The sequence below is a fragment of the Amblyomma mixtum genome, chromosome 10 (genome assembly GCF_055824585.1).
Source record: "Amblyomma mixtum isolate Tamu chromosome 10, ASM5582458v1, whole genome shotgun sequence".
Lineage (NCBI taxonomy): Eukaryota > Metazoa > Arthropoda > Arachnida > Ixodida > Ixodidae > Amblyomma > Amblyomma mixtum.
The window spans coordinates 117,970,406-117,989,985 of record NC_143021.1 but is presented as its reverse complement, the minus strand read 5'-3'; the positions used below and the strand labels follow the sequence as shown (position 1 = coordinate 117,989,985).

The 19,580-nt window shown below is 48.6% G+C and overlaps 1 protein-coding gene across 1 annotated transcript in view; it reads left to right on the top strand.

Annotated features, from left to right (window-relative positions):
- LOC149326770 (uncharacterized) overlaps window positions 1–19,580 on the top strand; it is a 249,310-nt gene that overhangs the window by 164,679 nt on the left and 65,051 nt on the right. Inside the window, exons 22-23 of the mRNA XM_089563716.1 lie at window positions 1,067–1,109; window positions 7,816–7,971. Of these exons, the coding sequence (XP_089419842.1) occupies window positions 1,067–1,109; window positions 7,816–7,971 (199 nt within the window). The remainder of the gene's footprint in view (window positions 1–1,066; window positions 1,110–7,815; window positions 7,972–19,580) is intronic.

Here is a 19,580-nt window from a genome sequence, read left to right as displayed (position 1 = left end):
GGATTACGCAGGATTAATCAGAATAACTGGGTGGAATAATGCGGATTATAGTGGATGTATTAAGATTGAAGAGAGAGTAGAGCTGGTATAATCCCACACAATAATCCAATGTAAGGTACTCGCCCATTCTAGTGCTCTGATTTTCAAATTTGGTGGGGCTGATGACGTCACTACCCTATAGACCAATCGAGGAATTTCGTCACGGAGCAACCCGGTAGTTTTTGTAAGACGACAACCAAAAAGCTAACGCATTAAAGTGCTTGCAATGTTCACGCTAACAATCTCTGGATTTCGCGAAGTGTAGCACAAGGTTGAAATTCGGGCTTGTTGGTTCATACTTCGGAGCAATAGCGCAGACAGGACAAGGGACCAAGAACGAGAAGACACACACAGCGCTAACTTCCAACAACTTTATTAGAACCAAAAGTACAAGAATTTATACATGCATTTTTGCCGTGTCATCCCAAAGCATGCGCAAATTCACTGCGAGCGTAGGTAAGCAATTTCTTTTTTTGAGTGTCTGACAGAAGGAGTGCTTACACAGGCAATTCCTAATCTGGCTATCTTTTCTGCTTCAATAATTTCCCGAGTACGCTTGTCCTTACTTTTCCCAACTAAAAAACACTTGTCTAAACGGCTTGCACCTAACACATGCGTTGCAATGTTTCACGAGTTCTCCATCATTTTCGTTTTTAAGGCGGAAGCCTTTAATGTCTCATCGTTGTAAGCAGCAGTTGTCGACAGAAAATGTCACGCTTTTCAATTGGTGGAAACGGTCGTGACGTCACAGTGCGCGAATTTCAAACGGGGCCAATTGTACTTCGGCTAGTAACCACGCAACCAATTGAAGGGATCGTATAGTGATGCTCCAAGTAAGTGGGACTGAGCTTAGTTAATTGCTTAATTACCCAATTAGCCTACTCGTTCTTGGTCCCTTGTCCTGTTTGCGCTATTTCTCCGATGTAGAACAAGCTTGATGTGGGTTTAGCATCCCAAAGCAACTCAGGCTATGAGGGACGCCGCAGGGAAAGGCTCTGGAAATGTGGAATTTCTTGTTTGGCTGCAGGACGACAAGATTCATGTCAAGGTCAGTGGGACTCCAGAGAAAGGTACGTCCATTGGTGTACAACAAACGCAGAGCACTGGCGTTTGAGCAGTCTCTTGATGGATTTTTCTTCTGCACCTATCATCATCACCGCTTGAAGCACAAGAACACACACCACATGAAGCAGATAAAAGGCATAGCGTAGGCTCTGCTTCATTTTTTTATTTTTTATTTTAATCTGTGATTCTATGTTTAGTTCCTCTGAATTCTTTCCGAAAGTTAAGTGATTAGCTTGGCAATCAAAGTTAAACCATTAGCTTGGCGTCAATTTACCTTCTTTTGGCTCTCCTCACTGAACCCTGGCCTATCCCCCGTTGTGGGTATGTGCCATGCCACCAAGGCAACAACAACAACAATGGGGCGAAGCCAATACGTACCCCCTAAGCGTTCGCGTATAAGAAAAGGACATGAAACTTCGTCACTGCATCGCTTTGTGCGCCGTGCGAAAAACAACTCTTTCGCAGTCCGTGTCATTGACAAACCACAAATAAAGATTTTTCCCCACAGTGCGATTACCAATGTGCCCTTCTTTTGTGTTTACTTTTATTTGTATTTTTTTGCGTGCGGTGGTATTCCAGCCCTTTTCGTTGTTTAGCAAATACAGATGTGAGGAGAAAGGGTTTTGTCTCATCCTTGTGTTACGTGTTGAATAAAGGAGTTGAGGAAACGTAGCAAAAGCAGACTCAGAGCACTATTCCTCAAATAAACATAGCTAACAAAGTAAAAACGGAACTTAAGAGCGGGTACCCACCGGTTTTCTTTAATGGGTAGAAGATTTCCTCTGGCCTGGTGCTCGGCTCTTCTAGGGTGAAATGCTAGGGGTTAATATTGTAAAGAAAACGAACTTGCGCATCAGCAGCGTCGCTATCGTTGGTTGGTTGGTTTATGGGGGTTTAACGTCCCAAAGCGACTCAGGCTATGAGAGACGCCGTAGTGGAGGGCTCCAGAAATTTCGACCACCTGGGGTTCTTTAACGTGCACTGACATCGCACAGCACATGGGACTGTTTTCGCCGCTGCTCCCGTCGTCCCAGTTGCTTTATAAAAACCCCCGCCTTAGATTTCGTGAAAGTGCCAGGTAACAGCCTTGGAACTCCGCAGCCGTAGTCTCCCAACCCCTGCGATGCCGGACGACGTCCAACATCAGGCCGTTAAAGTGGGTCCAGCTGTTATCTGTGCCGGCTCCATTCGCCAACGGGACCAGACCTCCTTCAGTGGTACATATTTTTCAGAAACAGCAGCGCAAAAACGACGTACACAAAGACGAGACGACAAGAATCAGCGCCCGTCCTTGTCATCTCTTTCTTGTTCGCGTCTGTTTTTGCGCTGCTTTTTCTGAAAAATATGTACCAAGCCGCCCAAGTCGCCGCATTCAGCGGGACCGATGCGAAGGATGTCGAAGATTGGCTCACGTCTCACGAGCGGGTGAGCTTCTACAGCAAATGGCACGATGCGACAAAACTAAACCACGCGATACTCTATATCACCGGCATTGCTAACCTTTGGTGTCGGAACTACGAAGTGGACATCCGAACTTGGTCTGCCTTCAAGACGTACTTCTCCGAAGCGTTTGGTCGTCTGGTTGTCAGGAAACTCTGCGCCGAACAGCGCTTGCGCGAATGGTCCCAGCAGATCAGCGAAAGTTTAACAAGCTGCACAGAAGATGTCCCAGACTTATTCAAGCCTTTAAACCTCCACATGTCGGAAGCTGACAAGATTAACCCCATCTTGAAGGGCATCGACGGCTACGCCTTTAAGACGCTGATAGCGCGCGACTTGCGCACCGTTGCCGAAGTCGTCAACCTCTGTCAAAGCTTCGAGGAACTGCGCAAGCAGAGGACATTGATTCGTCAGCACTACAAGCAGGTTGAGTCACTTGCTAGGCTGACGCCTGCAGCTGACACCTCTCCACTGCGTTAAATCAAGGACTTTGTTCGTGAAGTGGCGCTTCAGCTCTCCTGCCGAGCACTCCAGAGTTAATTACCACCATATTTGGGTTCGGTTCTCCGAAATGCCATCCAAGAGCAGGTTGCTGAGGCTCCTCCGCTCGCCCGTCCTCCACCACCTGTCGCCGCTCCGCTGACATACGCCGACGTCGTCGCCACGCCTTGGCAGCCGATAGCGCGCGACTTGCGCACCGTTGCCGAAGTCGTCAACCTCTGTCAAAGCTTCGAGGAACTGCGCAAGCAGAGGACATTGATTCGTCAGCACTACAAGCAGGTTGAGTCACTTGCTAGGCTGACGCCTGCAGCTGACACCTCTCCACTGCGTTAAATCAAAGACTTTGTTCGTGAAGTGGCGCTTCAGCTCTCCTGCCGAGCACTCCAGAGTTAATTACCACCATATTTGGGTTCGGTTCTCCGAAATGCCATCCAAGAGCAGGTTGCTGAGGCTCCTCCGCTCGCCCGTCCTCCACCACCTGTCGCCGCTCCGCTGACATACGCCGACGTCGTCGCCACGCCTTGGCAGCCGACCTATCCTTCGCCTCCAGCACGTGAGTGCCCACGCCTTACTTCTGACCGGCTCCACGAGTCGGTAAGCCCTGGCGTACTACCGACAACAGGCCTGTTTGCTGTACTTGCGGAATGTCAGACCATTGGGCACGGCTTTGCCGTCGTCGTCTCCAACACTCAGCACCCACTCCTTAAGCTCCTGGGTGCTGGCCTTCTTCTAGACAGTACTCCGGGCCTGCTGAGCCCCCATCAACTCGTCTTTTTTCCCCTGACCGTTCCGCCCTCCCTAGCCAGCGTTCACGTTCGCCACGACACCGCTCCATCTCTCCTCCCCAACATTAGTCAGGAGGAAAACTAGTCGCCGCCGTTCCTGAGGCGAGAACTGCGGCCCTGTCGAACTTTCAGAGGCCTTTTATATCACCTGCTAATCTTATTGAAGTTTTTCTCGAAAGCGTTTGGGTCATGGCGCTTGTGGACACAGGTGCTAGCGCCCCTATCGTGTATCTGCAACCGAGGGCCAGAGTAATGAAGAGCCAGTCGACGAAATCCTTCGAAACGGCGTCATTTAGCCCTCAAGCAGCCCTTGGGCATCACCTGTCGTCCTTGTAAAAAAAAATATGGCTATATCCGCTTCTCTGTGGATTACCGCCGCCTAAATAAGATCATGCGCAAGGACGTATATCTCCTCCCGTCCACATACGACACCCTGGACCGTTTACAAGGTGCAGAAATCTCTCGACTTACGTTCTGGGTACTGGCAGGTTCCATGGAAGTGGCTGATCTCCCTGAAACTGCTTTTGCGACCCCCGCCGCCTTGTATGAATTTACGCTGATGCCTTCCAACCTTTGTATGCCACTGCGACATTCGAAAGGATGATGGATAAAATTTCACGTTAACTGAAGTGGAAGATGTGCCTGTGCTACCTCGACGACAATGTTGTTTTTCCCCAAACTTTGACACCGATCTCTCCCGCCTGAAGCACGTCTTAACCTGCCTCTCTGACGGCGGCCTGCAGCTAAAGTCGAAAAAATGCTGTTTTGCCGCCTGTCAACTACGGCGTTTCTCCTGACCATGGAAAACTTCGTGCTATGGCTGTCTTTCCCAAACGTACCTCCCCCAAAGACCTGCGCAGCTTCCTAGGCCTGTGCTCTTAATTTTGCCGGTTTATTCACCACTCTGCTTCTATTTCTGCGCCCTTAAAACAAATTCTGTCCGGCAGTTGCGATTTATCGCTGTGGTCTCCAGCATGTGACGACGCCTACAACACTTTGCGCCATCACCTCCTCACAGTGCCACCCATCTTGCGCCACTTCGACTCGACCGTTCCTACCGAAGTCTACACGGATGCCAGTTGTGTTGGCCTCGGCACCGTAGTCGCCCAGCGCGTCTATGGCTTCGATGAATACGCCGTTGCCTATGCAAGCCGCACACTGACGAAGATGAATCCAATTACTCTGTAAGTGAAAAAGAGTGTTTGATCATTTATGGACACTTGCCGAATTCCGACCTTACCTCTATGGCCGTTCTTTTTCAATCGTGACGGACCACCATGCGCTTTTCTGGCTTCCCTCCTTGAAAGACGCATCCGGCCGCTTTGTCAGATGGGCTCTTCGTCTGCAAGAATATGACATCTGCGTCGTCTATCGCACCGGCCGCAAGCATCAAGACGCTGATGCCCACTTCCAGCTGAGACTGCCAGCCTTTCCACCTCTGACGCCTCCGTGCCGTCGATTCACATCAGCGATATGCCTTCAGCGCAACGTACAGACGCCTGCTCGCTTCTCTTCGCGACTTTGCCTCTAATCCGACGGCTGCTTCTGCGCCACGTGATATCCGCCGCCATGCTTCCCACTTGGCGATTCTTGACCATCTCCTCTATCACCGCAACTACAGCTCTGAGGGCCTAAAGTGGTTACTCGTTATTCCTCGCCACTTGCGCACGAAAATATGCGCCCATTTCCGCGCTGACACACAATCCGGTCACGCGGGAGTTTTCAAGACTTACTCCATCATCTGGCTGCGCTGCGGCGCGACATGTACACCTTCGTCCTTAAATGCGTGCGCTCCTGCCTCGCCTGTCAAGATCGCAAGACATCTCCACATCGTTCTGGTGGAGAGTTGGAGACGCTCCCGTGTCCACCACGCCCTTTCGACCACATAGGCATTGATTTCGGCTGCTCGTTTCCATGCACTGCCGCTGGGAACCGTTGGGCTATCGTTGCGGTTGATCATCTGACGAGATATGCTGAAACCACCGCCCTTCCGGCAACCACAGCATCAGGAGTCGCCACCTTCATTTTGCAGCGCTTTTTCCTTCGACACTGTGCGCCGCGTGAAGTGACCGAGGCCGCGCCGCCTTCTCCGATGTAGTCAAAGCCCTGCCCACCTTGTGCAACATAATTCATCGAACCTCCTCCGTCTATCATCTGCAGACCAACAGCCTCACCGAGCAATTTAATCGCACCCTCGGGGAAATGCTTTCTACGCAGGTCGCTTCTAACCGCTCTTGGTAATTCGTATCTCGTCCTTCCTGATGTGTCTTTTGCGTACAATACCACTACGGAGTCCACTGCCGACTTCTCTCCTTTTTTCTTCTTAACGACCGTCACCGTCTGGTAAAATGAATACTAATCTCCCTTACCAACTGACGTCTCCGAATATACCCCCGTTTCTGAAGCCGCGCAACACTTAGAAGACTTCCGCCAAATTGCCCGCTCAATCACTGCCGACACCCAGTATCTCCAGAAATCCCGCCACGACACCGATCACGTCATAATGCTCTTTTCTCCTGGCACCCTTGTGTGGCTCTTGGATACCCTCAAGTACCCCTGGACTGTCATCGATATTTCTTATCACGGCTCCTACCGTGGCGTGGAGTGCACCTCTGCTGTTAACTACGTCGTTGAACCCCTCACGCCGTCTACCAACCTCCGTCGCCGCGGCCGCGAGACAGTTCATGTAAAGTGCCTCAAGCCTTACTACAACCCCGCCATCTTACCGTTGCCGCAAGTCGCCAGGATGGTTCCTCTTCTCCCCGGGGGCGAATACAAAGAAGACGACGAACATGCGTGAGAGAGACTAAGGAGAGCAAGCGCTTCAGACGCATCGCTATCGCTGTATGTTTTGATGCTCGATTATTTAGAGGACAACAACAACAACAACGACTTATTATATACACGAGCGCAGAAGACAAACACCAAACGAAGAAAAGACGACACGAGCGCTGACTTCCAAGTGAGTTTTATTACACGCTTGTATACATTTAAAACTTTCCTGCCGAGACAAAGTTAAAAAGAACCTAACTTTTAAACGAGATTACTGCCTATGTTTCCACAAAAGCACCCTCCAAAAACCCAAATTCACGCTTGTCAAGAGATAATGACGATTGGAACGACCCTTGGTAATATAATAAGCCTTAACCACCTCCCTTACGGTCTGGTCGCTATGTGCGAAAATGACTGCTCGACCTGGATGGTCTCGGACTGTTTTCACCGCTGCTCTGGTCGTCCCAGTTCTTTAAAATAAACCCCCGCCTTACAGTATGAATAAAAGAGGTAGCCAACGCCACAATATGATCTCAAACGTAAGACACATCTGAAAAATGAATTTCGTTCCGGCATTCTAACTTCTACTCGTGATGCTCTGGCGCTGCTTTTGCTACGACAAGTAGACAACTTTTCCACGCCCATTTCTCCCGGAATAGCTCTTGAGTGCACGGGCACGTCTCCCGATTCTGCAGCATCTGTTCTGGCGTATCACCACGCCTCGCTGATTTGTCGGCATGAGGCTGACATCACGCATGCGAGCACTGGAAAGTACTAGAGTGTTTGTGCGAACACACTGACATCACGCACATCACCAGAGAAGAATATAATTATTAGGCGGTAGTCTACACATTCAGGGCCACCGCAAGCCGCATTGTTGCACACAGCAATGGTTCCACCCTTATAAAAATGGTCTATAGACAGTCTAAAGACTTCTTATTGACTCTATTGACTTTCTATAGGTATTGCTTTTTGTTCATAGACTGTCTATAGACAAAAGTTTACTAAAAGTGTATGGCCACAAATCTATAGATTGTCAATGGCATTTGTATTGCCTATAGACTTTTGTCTATAGACTTTATAGACAGAACTCTGTAGACACTCTAGGGACTGTCTAAAACTTTTTTTGTAAGGGCAGGAAGGTCGTCCACCACAATGTGCTCTGCGGTGGGGGCCCATCGTGTCGTTTGGCTCACTGCGCGCGACTTCCCAGGAGGCCTGTTTCCGCCGCTGCCCACCGACGACCCGAAGCTCTGCGCCCTCGAGGAAGAGAACGAGCGGCTGCGCGCCGAGATGTCTGCGCAGGGCGGCACCGTGCAACTGCTGCGGGGAGAAATAGCCGCCATTAAGCGCGGTGCAGGCCCCCAAGGTACGTGCACCGAGACTTCGACCCCTGAAGCGTGCGCAAAATCATGGCAGAAAAGTTAGTGGTGGTTGCCTGGCAGCCGCCTTTATAAAAATGGTCTGTAGACAGTCTATAGACTTCTTATTGACTCTATTGACTTCCTATAGATATTTCTTTGTGTCTATTCATAGTTTATAGACTGTCTATAGACACAAGTCTACTAAAAGTGTATGGCCATAAATCTATAGATTGTCTATAGACTATCTATATCATTTGTACTGCCTATAGACTGTTCTGTAGGATTTGTCTACAGACAGTCTATAAACTTTATAGACAGAAGTCTATAGACACTCTATAGGCTGTCCAAAACTTTTTTTGTAAGGACAGTTTCTTGGCTTGCTAGATAAAAGCTCACCCTGTCAATGCTGCTATGTACTACGCGAATTCATGGCGCTTTCCTGTAGGCTTGTTTATGGCTAAGGTTAAGTTAGCTAAGTCTTAACTAATAACTTCCTTTGCCCATGGCAGTTTAAAATAGGTTTCTTAGTGAGTTTTATAGAATGAATTCCAGATAGATGCTAAAACGTTTAAACATATAACAGTTAAGAGATAAGTGCGTGAATTCATGGCAGTTCATCGTAGTTTAAGTTAGCGCTAGATTAGGTTTGAGGGTAAGTCAGATTGTATTTAGGGTTGAATTCGGCTTTAGTATATGAGTTTGCATCTAGTGGGTCTGTAATATGACTGACAGGTTCCGGTGCGGTGTGTTCTTCTCTGGGTTAGCCGAGATTTGGTAAGTTTTCGTCCTCTGATTTTTTGTGAGGCTCCCGGTATCTTTATCGGACTTTCGCAACCTCAAGCCGGTGCACCTTATTGCAACATCCTAGCAGAAACATCCGAATTACATTCAGATACTTAGCTTCCTTTGAGGAGGAGGAGGAAAACTTTATTTAATAGTCATACACTCCCGGGAGGGGCCCCTAGGGTCCTCTGGCTGCTCCCTGCGGGTCCCACGGTCGCGGGTTCGATTCCGTTCGCGGTGGCCGTATTTCATTCGAGGTGGGATACAAAAATGCCCGTGCGCTTTTCGATGCCAGCGGACGTTGATGAACCCCAGGTGGCGAAATTAATCCAGAGACCTCCACTACGGCGTCCCTCAAAGCCCAGGTGTCGCCCATGAACATTTAACCTGACGACTTACAATTTTACGTTTCCACTTCATGGGACCGTAATAATTCCCGCTTGAAACTGCAACAAGAACCATTTGTAGGTTATCAAAGTGTGTTGTTGGGATAGTTAGTGGCAAGACAACGTGACGAAGCTGGCCTAAACGACGAGGGCGACAGAAAAGAAGGCAGCCCCAATAAAGAGTTTCTTTTGGACTCCTTTCGCTGTCTTCTTAACAGCGGGACTGCCTTCGCCACCTCGGGACAAAATACTTGCGGCATCGATCTATTGTTCGTTGTGAAAGGTCAAGGCGATGTATGTAACTCGTTGCGTTGTCACAGGTACTTCTGGGCTTGCAGGAATCAGTGCAAACTATGATCGTAATCTGGCTACGAATGTAGGGTCTAGTCTGAGATCCAAGTTGAAATATGATATCAGGGTGTTCATCATACTTGATGGGAGAAAGCTGTCATAGTAGCTGGATTCACCCTTGATGATAGCTCTGATTGCTTTACTCTATGTCGAGGCTTCAAATCGCGGCAGTATATTACTGGAGGTTAGACAGGTTGGTTAGTGGCTCTTCTGGAATGTAGAGGGGCTGGGTGAGCGGATAGGTGGGCGGCCATCAACATCCACCCTCAACCTGAACTGGTAGCTGGCGGGTGGTGCTTCTGGAGGGCAGCTTGACCACTGCGTCTTTGAATTCGATATTGCAGTCGCTTTTTCGTTCCCCTGCTACATGAGCTTTTAGTGGGTAGCGGCTTTGTGGAGAGTGGTGGGCGGCGGTTCTAGAGCATGACGGCTTCACTCGCCGAGTTTTCATGCTCAGCCACAGACACAAGCCGGCATTTTTGGGAAGTGACATTAGTAGTATTTTCGCAGTAGAGCAAACATGAAAATCTTTGGCGGCAATAGGCAACCTGCGTTGAATTTCGCCGTGTTTCCGGGCTTTTTTCAATGCAAAAAGCTGAAGCGAAAAAAAAAGTCACTTCGCCCACGGTTTGGAATTGCTTACCATGGAACATTAAACCAAAGAAGGTTGCTTTTTTTTTAATCTGGGCACTACCGCCACGCACCTGAAAGCGCGGTTGAGATCTCCTCTGACCCAGTCTGCAGCGTTGTTAACGCCAGTGCCAATTCTCTCCCTCCTTTCACATATAGGTATATACCCATTTCCAATTTACGCAATAAGGTGTATTGGAAATATGAATAATATTGTGAATAATATAAGAACAATCAATAACTGAGCAAAAAGAACGGTACAAGAGCGAAGAAGCAGACGGGACGAGCGCCCGTCCGGTGTGCTTCTTCTCCCTTGCCCCGTTCTTTTTGAGCAGTTATTTATTGTTCTCATAACGTGCCAACTGACTAGCCCCTCATCGCACTCTTCTAGATTGGCAATATAATAACCGCTAGGAGGAAGTAGGCGAAGAATTGGACCCAAATCTGTCCACTAGCCAATGTAATCAGAACGCCAATGACAGAGGCAGTAGCGCACAGCAGTGGGCATCCCGCCAGTAACGAAGGATGAAGTAAAGAAAGTCTTAAGAACAATGCAAAGGGGGAAAGCAGCTAGCATGGATCAGGTAACAGCGGATCTGTTGAACGACGGAGGGAAGATTGTGCTAGATAAACTAGCCACCCTGTCTAAGCAACGCCTTATGACCTCGAGCGTACCAAAAGCTTAATTCATAAGAAAGGAAGCGTCATGAACTTCAAAAACTACCAACTAACCAGCTTACTGTCCATTGCGTACAAAGTATTTAAAACCATAATCGCTAAAAGAGTAAGGACAACCTTAGACTTCAGTCATCCAAATGATCAGGCAGGCTTTCGTAAAGGATACTCAACAACAGAAAGTATTCACACTATCAGTCAGGTGATAGAAAAATTCGCAGAACATAACCAACCTCTTTATATAGCCTTCATGCTATATAGCTGTCATGCAGGCATTGCGGAATCAGGGTTTAGAAGAGTGTTATGTGAAAATATTGGAAGATATCTATAACGATTGCACAGCTACCATAGTACTGCATAAAGTCAGCAATAAAATTACAATAAGGAAAGGTGTCATGCAGGGAGACACGATCTCGCCAATACTATTCACCGCGTGTTTATATTAGGTATTACGGGGACTGAAATGGGAACACTTCGGGAGAAGAGTTAATGGAGGATACCTAAGTAATCTGCTCTTCGCTGACGGCATTGCGTTGCTAAGCCACTCAGGACATGAACTGCAAAGCATGATCAATGAATTAGACAGGCAGAGCAGAACGGTGGGGCTAAAAATTAGCATGCAGAAAACCAAAGCCTGGCAAGGGAACAACAGTTCGCAATTGGTAGCGAGGTGCTGGAAGTATAACTTGAATAAATAAATAGCAGCGCAAGGAGACAAGGACAAGAAGAGACAACAAGGACGGCGCTGAACTTCCAACTTTTATTTCCAACGAATCGTGCGAACATATATGCACTCTGAACAATCCGGCGTCATCGTCAGTGCATGCGCAGATATTTCAGCTCTTTATCAGAACGAGTGATAGAAGCGGAGCTAACACATGCTTCTCCCCGATTATAAATCAACTCTGATTCAATGATTTCGCGCGTTACACGTTGATTATTCTTTTTTCTAATGACGGTGCTAGCAAGGTCTGGGGAACATTCTTCACACGTAAGACAGTGGGCGCCCAGAAGTCCTTCAAAATCTTTTCCTTTAAGGGCATTATCTACATTTTTGGCATGTTCCCTCAACCTGTCATTCACGCATCTCCCAGTTTGGCCGACATAAGTTTTGCCACAGATTAACGGAATTTCGTATACCACGCCTTCTGCGCATTCAACAAAGGGCCGCCGATGCTTCTTCCCACAGTTCTTTTGCTTCGCTGTCTCGGGATCTGTCATCTTGCACAGCTTTGACAGCTTGTGAGGAGCAGAGAAGACGACTTGCACGTCGTACCGCTGCGCTACCTTTTTCAGATTGTGTGACAGCTTGTGAATGTAAGGTATCACAGCTACCTTATGCCTACGCTGCGCGTGGGCGTCACACTTACTCACGTCAGTGCGTAACTTGTTGAGTAGGCCTTCAGCAACCGAAATGAGAAGGTGCTGCGGATACCCGGCACTGCTCAGCCTATCGGCTTGATGGTTGAACGCTTCTGCGGCGAGATGCGGGCAACTTTTGCTAAGGGCGTTTTTAAAGCAGGAGGTGGCGATGGCTCGCTTAACGAGCTTTTAGTGCGCAGAGTTGAAAGGCACAAGCGGTTTATTGGCGCGCGGATCATAGCTCCAGCAGACACCATCATCTTTAAAGTGAAGCCTAATATCTAAAACTCTAATTTGGCCGTTCACTGGGAGTTCGTGGGTTAGGTCAAGAGGCCTCATCACCGTTCCAAAGGTGCCCAATATCTCTCTAGCAGCACGTTCAATTGCCTGCGCGTCACAATCAACAACAACTAAATAATCATCAACAAACCTAAAGACCCTGCGGACGTTTTGGTCTTTGAAGGATGAGATTAAAAGACGGTCTAAATGAGCAAGTACAAGGTCACTAAGGGCTGGGGCAATGCCAGAGTAGTACGAGAATATACCTACTTAGGGCAGGTAGTGACCGCAGATCCGGATCATGAGAGGGAAATAAGTAGAAGAATAAGAATGGGATGGAGCGCATACGGCAGGTTCTCTCAGATCATGAATGTCAGTTTACCAATATCCCTCAAGAGAAAAGTATACAACAGCTGTATCTTACTGGTACTCACCTATGGGGGCAGAAACGTGGAGGCTAACAAAGAGGGTTCAGCTTAAGTTAAGGGCAACGCAGCGAGCTATGGAAAGAAAAATGATAGGTGTAACGTTAAAAGATCGGAAGATGGCGGATTGGGTGAGGGAGCAAATGCGGGTTAATGACATCCTAGTTGAAATCAAGATGAAGAAATGGGCTTGGGCAGGGCATGTAATGCGAAGGCAAGATAACCGCTGGTCTTTATGGATAACAGAGTGGATTCGAAGAGAAGGCAAGCGTAGCAGGGCGCGGCCGAAAGTTCGGTGGGCGGATGAGATTAAGAAGTTTGCGGGGATACGTTGGCCGCAGCTGGCAAAGGACTGCGTTAATTGGAGAGGCATGGGAGAGGCCTTTGCCCTGCAGTGGGTGTAGTCAGGCTGATGATGATGATGATGATGATGATGATTAAGAGAAAGTATTTGTCTCAGTGGAAACCTCAGCTGTCATGCAGGCATTGCGGAATCAGGGTGTAGAAGAGTCTTATGCGAAAGCACTGAAAGATATCTATAACGAATGCACACTTACCATAGTTCTCCGTAAAGTCAGCAATAAAATTCCAATAAGGAAGGTTGTCGGGCAGGCAGGCACGATCTCGCCAATGCTGTTCACCGCCTGTTTACAGGAGGTGTTCGAGGCCTGGCTTGCAAACAGTTGGGGATAAGAGTTAATGAAGAATACCTAAGTATTCTGCGATTTGCTGATGACGTTGCCGTGATAAGTCACACGGGTGATGAAATGCAAAGCATGATCAACGAGTTAAGACAGGCAGAGCAGAATGGTGTCTAAAAATTAACACGCAGAAAACCGAAGTAATGTTCAACAGGCTAGAAAGGATACAGCAGTTGACAATGGGTAGCGAAGTGCTGAAAGGGGTTAGAGGATACATCTTCTTAGGGCAGGTAGTGGCCGCTGATCCGGATCATGAGAGGGAAATAATTAGAAGAATAAGAATGGGGTGCAGCGTATATGGCAGGTTCTCTCAGATCATGAACAGCAGCTTACCAATATCCCTCAAGAGAAAAGTGTGCAACATCTCTATCTTAGAAGAGTGGAGAGTTTTTCCTGTTGGATTACAATCATGTTGGGAACAGCGCAGACAGAGGACGGAGCGAGAACACAACACAGGCGCTGACTAGCAACTGGCGTTTATTTCAGACATACAGATATATATACATATCGCAACCCCGCAATCAAGATACACAGATTCAACTTGCTGCGCGAAAAGAGGGCGAATAAAAAAGGCACGTGCACAGCTAATGACAGAAGAAACTTAACTACAGATGAACAGGCAAGAAGGTGAACGGGGTTAACAACATGGTGACCGGGTGCAAAAACAAGAAAAAAACAAGGGTAAAAGTTTTCTGACTGCTACAGGCGTGCCTCAAGGAAGAAAAGAAAGGATGAAATGAAAGTAAGCGGCGAGGTGAATGGCACGTGCTCATTTCGAAAAGAGGAAAAGGGACGATAAAACGACACCAAAAAAAAAGAGGGGGGGGGGGGATGAATTTCTGAAAACAAACAAGAACAACACCAACACGGGTAAAGACACATCGGGTATCCGGCTGGCGAGTATCAGGATTGATGCCCAAGAAAAGCGATTTCTTTGGAGAGTAAAGTGATAGTCGGCGCACTGACACAGCTGTGATCTTTCTTATTGATCATGATGGTAAAAGCTTTCCAGATTTCTCGAGCATGCCGGTTGAAATAATTCTTGATGATGCGGGTTTTGTCAAGCAGTGGAGAGCATTTGCATTCGGTGCGGTGAATGACTAATACCCCTGTCACACGGGCACTTTCGATCCTCATTGAGTCAATGCTCATCGAACTCAATGCAGATCGACGGTTGTCACACGGCCACTTTCAAGCGCAATCGAGCTCGATCCTGCTTGACTCGATGCCGGCCCCTCAAGAGTGCTTGAGGTTCCAAGCACAATCGAAAGCACTCTCGCTCTCACGAAGCTATAAAAATAAACTCTAGTTAACAAAACAAAACTACAACTGTTGTTGTTGTAATTGATTAAAATGCAAAACAGAACATTTTCAAGCACTATGCCTGCTTATATGCAAACATATTTATATATAATCTCGGCACCACGCTCCAAGCTTCGCCGTCAGTGTAAACAACAAAGATGGCGTCCTCCTGCTCGTCGACGCGCAAACTGTGGAGCGAGCGCGAGACAGCCGCTCTCATCGACTGCTGGCTAGACCGCCTAGATAATTTGCTGCACCAGAAGAGAAACGTCGTAGTCTGCGCAGAAATCGCGGAGGCGTTGCGGACCCTCGGGTTCCATCGCACAACAGCAGAGGCACAGAGGTGCGTCGCACGTCTGGCTACGGATTTGGCTGCCGCTGCCCCCGACTGCACAGTGTGGCCGGACATCACCTTGTTATGGCTGTTGGAGGAACATTTGGCGCCACCTACCACAAATGAGGGAAACTTCTCAAGGAGCATTGAAAATGCCCGTGTAGCACCGGATGTTTCGAGCGTGCTCGAAAATCTCGATGCAGATCGAGTTCAATGAGCATCGAAAGTGCCCGTGTGACAGGGGTATAAGTTGGACCCCGTAGTGGCATTATTAATGACAGGTTGCGCGAGCAAGCTAATTCTTAAAATGCCACTACGAGGTCCAACTTAATTGTTATGCAAATGCTCTCCTCTGCTTGACAAAACCCGCATCATCAAAGAACATTTCAGCCAGCATGCTCGAGAAATCTGCGAAGCTTTTACCTTCAATAAGAAAGATCACAGTTGTTTCAGTGCACTGTCTATATTACTTTCAAAAGAAATCTCTTTCCTTGGGCATCAGTCCTGATACTCGCCAGCCGCCTCCACGATGTGCCTTTACCCCTGTTGGTGTTGTTCTTGTTCGTTTTCACCAGTTCATCGCCCCCCCCCCCCCATCCCTTTTTTTGGGGGGTTGTTTTATCACCCCTTTTTCTCTTTTCGAAATGAGCACGCGCCATTCACCTCGCCACTTACTTTCATTTCATCCTTTCTTTTCATCCTTCACGCGCGCCTGTCGCAGTCAGAAAATTTTTTACCCTTCTTATTGTTTCTTCTTCTTTGTTTTCACCCGGTCACCCTGTTGTTACCCCCGTTCACCTTCTCGCCTGTTCATCTCTAGTTATCTGTTTATCTTGATTGCGGGGTTGCGGTATGTATATATATATATATGAATTTCTGAAATAAGCGCCAGTTGCTAGTCAACGCCTGTGTTGTGGTTCTCGCTCCGTCCTGTGTTATCGCTGTTCCCAATATGATCTCGATCACACCCGTACTGACCTAATGGGCAGAAACGTGGAGGCTAACAAAAAGGGTTCAGCTTAAGTTAAAGACAACGCAGCGAGCTATGGAAAGGAAAATGATAGGTGTAACGTTAAGAGATCGGAAGAGGGCGGAGTGGGTGAGGGAACAAACGCGGGTTAATGACATCCTATTTGAAATCCAGAGGAAGAAGTGGGCTTGGGCAGGGCATGTGATGCGAAGGCAAGATAACCGCTGGTCCTTAAGGGTAACGGAGTGGATTCCAAGAGAAGGCAAACATAGCAAGGGGGGGGGGGGGGGGCAGAAAGTTAGGTGGGCGGATGAGATTAAGAAGTTTGCGGGCATACGGTGGCCGCAACTGGCAAAGGACGGGGTTAATTGGAGAGACATGGGAGAGGCCTTTGCCCTGCAGTGGGCGTAGTGAGGCTGATGATGATGAATTGATTCAAAGGACGCCAACGGCCTACTGCTCCAGTGCCGCGTTTCTGCAACAATGTTGTCAAAGCTTACGCATTTTGGTTGGTTGGTTGGTTTATGGGGTTTAACGTCCCGAAGCGACTAAGGCTATGAGAGACGCCGTAGTGGAGGGCTCCGGAAATTTCGACCACCTGGGGTTCTTTAACGTGCACTGCCCTGCTGAAAAAAAGTTCTATGACGCAATAACCGCATATATCATTCATCATAGAATATCATACAATCTATATGACACATCATGCAATCTGTATGATATATCATACGAATTTTATGATATATAATACAGATTGTATATGTCATACAGATTGTATGATATTCTATGATGAATGATCTATGAGGTTATTGCATCATAGAACTTTTTTTCAGCAGGGTGACATCGCACAGTACACGGGCCTCGAATTTCTCCTCCAATGAAATTCAACCGCCGCGGCCGGGATTGAACCCGCGTCTTTCGGGCCAGCAGCCGAGCACCATAGCTACTGAGCCACCGCGGCGGGATTCTTACTTATTTTGCTCGTGCCGCGTTTATGTCAACGCATGCCGCGCACATCTGTCTGTCACTACTTCCACGTAGCTCACAGCGCGATTGAGGCGTCCACTGAGCAAGGGAGCCAGTTATGCGCGTTTCCTTTCCTTTCGTGACTGTCTCATAGATTTCACGTCCACCAGCGGATTTTTTGGGGTAGGGGTCTAATCGCGCCTCTTTCGCGCGGTTGGATGGTGGTGGTGAAAAACATTTATAATACAATAAATATTTACAGAGAGGTGATTGGGGTAGGCCCTATTGGCCCTTTCCCCTAACAATACTAGGTGGAGCCCCTATTCCGGGGCCCCATTGGCAAGCAACGCCGCCCGCGTCCGGTGAACCAAGGCCTTTTGGGTCTTTAGGTCCTGACAGCCGAGCAGGGCCGCCTCCCAGTCCTCTCTGGTGGGGTTGGGGTTGGGGGGATAGATGGGTTTGACTGACACGCCCAAACCATGTGGAAGGTGTCAGCCACCTCCCCACAGAACTGGCACGCGCCATCAAAGGATGTATTGAAATGTTTAAGCACCGCCGGGCACAGTACAGTGTTAGTAAGAATTTTGATGAGGAGGCGCTCGTCAGCGCGATCCAGACCCTTACAAGGGGCCGGGTAGCGCCGGTGCTCCTCCTTGTAGTAATCGGTGATTTGTTTGAATGTAATGGCCAGATTGTCTGATTGGGAGTACCCTTCCAAGGACAGGGAGATAGCCCGGGGAGAGAGTGCGCGGGCGGCCTGATCGGCCTGTTCGTTTCCCTGGAGTCCCTGGTGACCGGGGGCCCAAATCAGGTTGCGTGGAGTTGGATCTTCAGATCGACAGCTATATTCCAGTATGCGCCAGGCAAGCGGGGGAGCCCAGCCCAACTCGTAGTTCCGACAGGCCCCTCGCGAGTCGGTGATGATGTGTTTCGACTTGGGAGTAGTGAGAGCAAAAGCAATGGCAATCTCCTCCGCGTGTGTTGCGCTGTAGGCTTTGAAAGTGAGCCCGTTGACTGTGTTTGTGTTGTGTACGACTGCGGCCGTGTACCATACCCCGTGGTGTGGGCCGGCAACGTCTACGTAATACACATGTTCTTGGTTACCATAGTATCGCGCCAACGCTTCCGCGCGCGCCTGGCGACGACCGCTATGGTCTTCTCTGGCCATGTTGCGGGGAAGGGGTCGGACCCGGAGGGCGCGTCTCCAGGGTTCTGGCACTCTCTCCCTTTCCTCAATATGGTAGTCATGTTTGATGTGTAGCCGGTCCAAGAGGCGGCGACCGGACGTGGTCTGTGCAAGACGCGTGTATTGGTTGACTAAGTGGGCCTCTCGAAGCTCCCGAAATGTGTTCACCATGCCCAAGGCCAGAAGTCGCTGGTTGGACGTGGTGACCGGGAGGTCGAGAGCCCGCTTGATGACTTTCCGGTTGATGACCTCCAGTTGGTCATCATCATGTTTGCGCAGGTGCAAGTAGGGGGTTGAGTAGAGGATTCTACTCGTTACGAAAGCATGGGCAAGCCGCAGTGCATCCTTGCTTCGTAATCCGCCCCGCTTGTTGGAGACCCGGCGGACCATGCGGCCCACCTGGTCTCCCACCGTGCGAAGTTTGGCTAGGGTGGTGTCGACTCTGCGTTGGTGGTGTATGAAGAGACCAAGGACGCGGATCTCCTTGGACTCCCGGATCGGTCCCGAGGGGAGACTGATGCAAAGCGGAGTTGTGTCCCGAGGGGAGGGACGTATGTTGGAAGTTGAAGAAGACAAAAACGTGCAAAGCACGGTGTGAAAGTGTGGCAGTTTATAGCATTTGAGAGGCAAGAACAACACAGTGCTTGTTCAGATCTGTACGCAAAGCATTGGGAAGCTCAGCGGAATTGATTTCCATGCAATAAAGTAAAAATTGCGGTGATAGCATAGTGTTCGACACCCAGTGGCGGCGATATTTACTTTAATTCTGCAGGCATCTGAGAGGTTTCACACAAATATCGCCTCTTTCAGGATTGCTAATGAAGTTGCGCTGTCCCACTAAAAGAAATCTTACACGAAATACCATTAACATTTGTGTCGTCATACATAAGACAGGGTGGTGCCTATAATAGTAGGCTAAGAAACACAATAAAGATATGAAAGACGGCGCTAGGAGGAACTAACCTGAACACGAGGTAACCTGCGAGTGCACTGCAGGCTTTGAGAAAAGCAAGATTCTCAGAAGATGCAGTCATCAGCTGTGCGCGAATCATATGAAGCGAATGCAATGCATCGCAGAGGAAAAGCCTGCGTCTGCATTCTTTCTGTAACCCTGACATGAAACAGGCTGGATTTTTTTACCACTGTGACGGCGATGAATCGTGCTGCTTGGTTTAGAACTTTTATGTGTTTTTCAGCCTGTGGGCGTCAGTTATATATTTCTCTTGCTGCAATGCATCGCTTTCAATTGAAAGTGTCAGCGCTGATG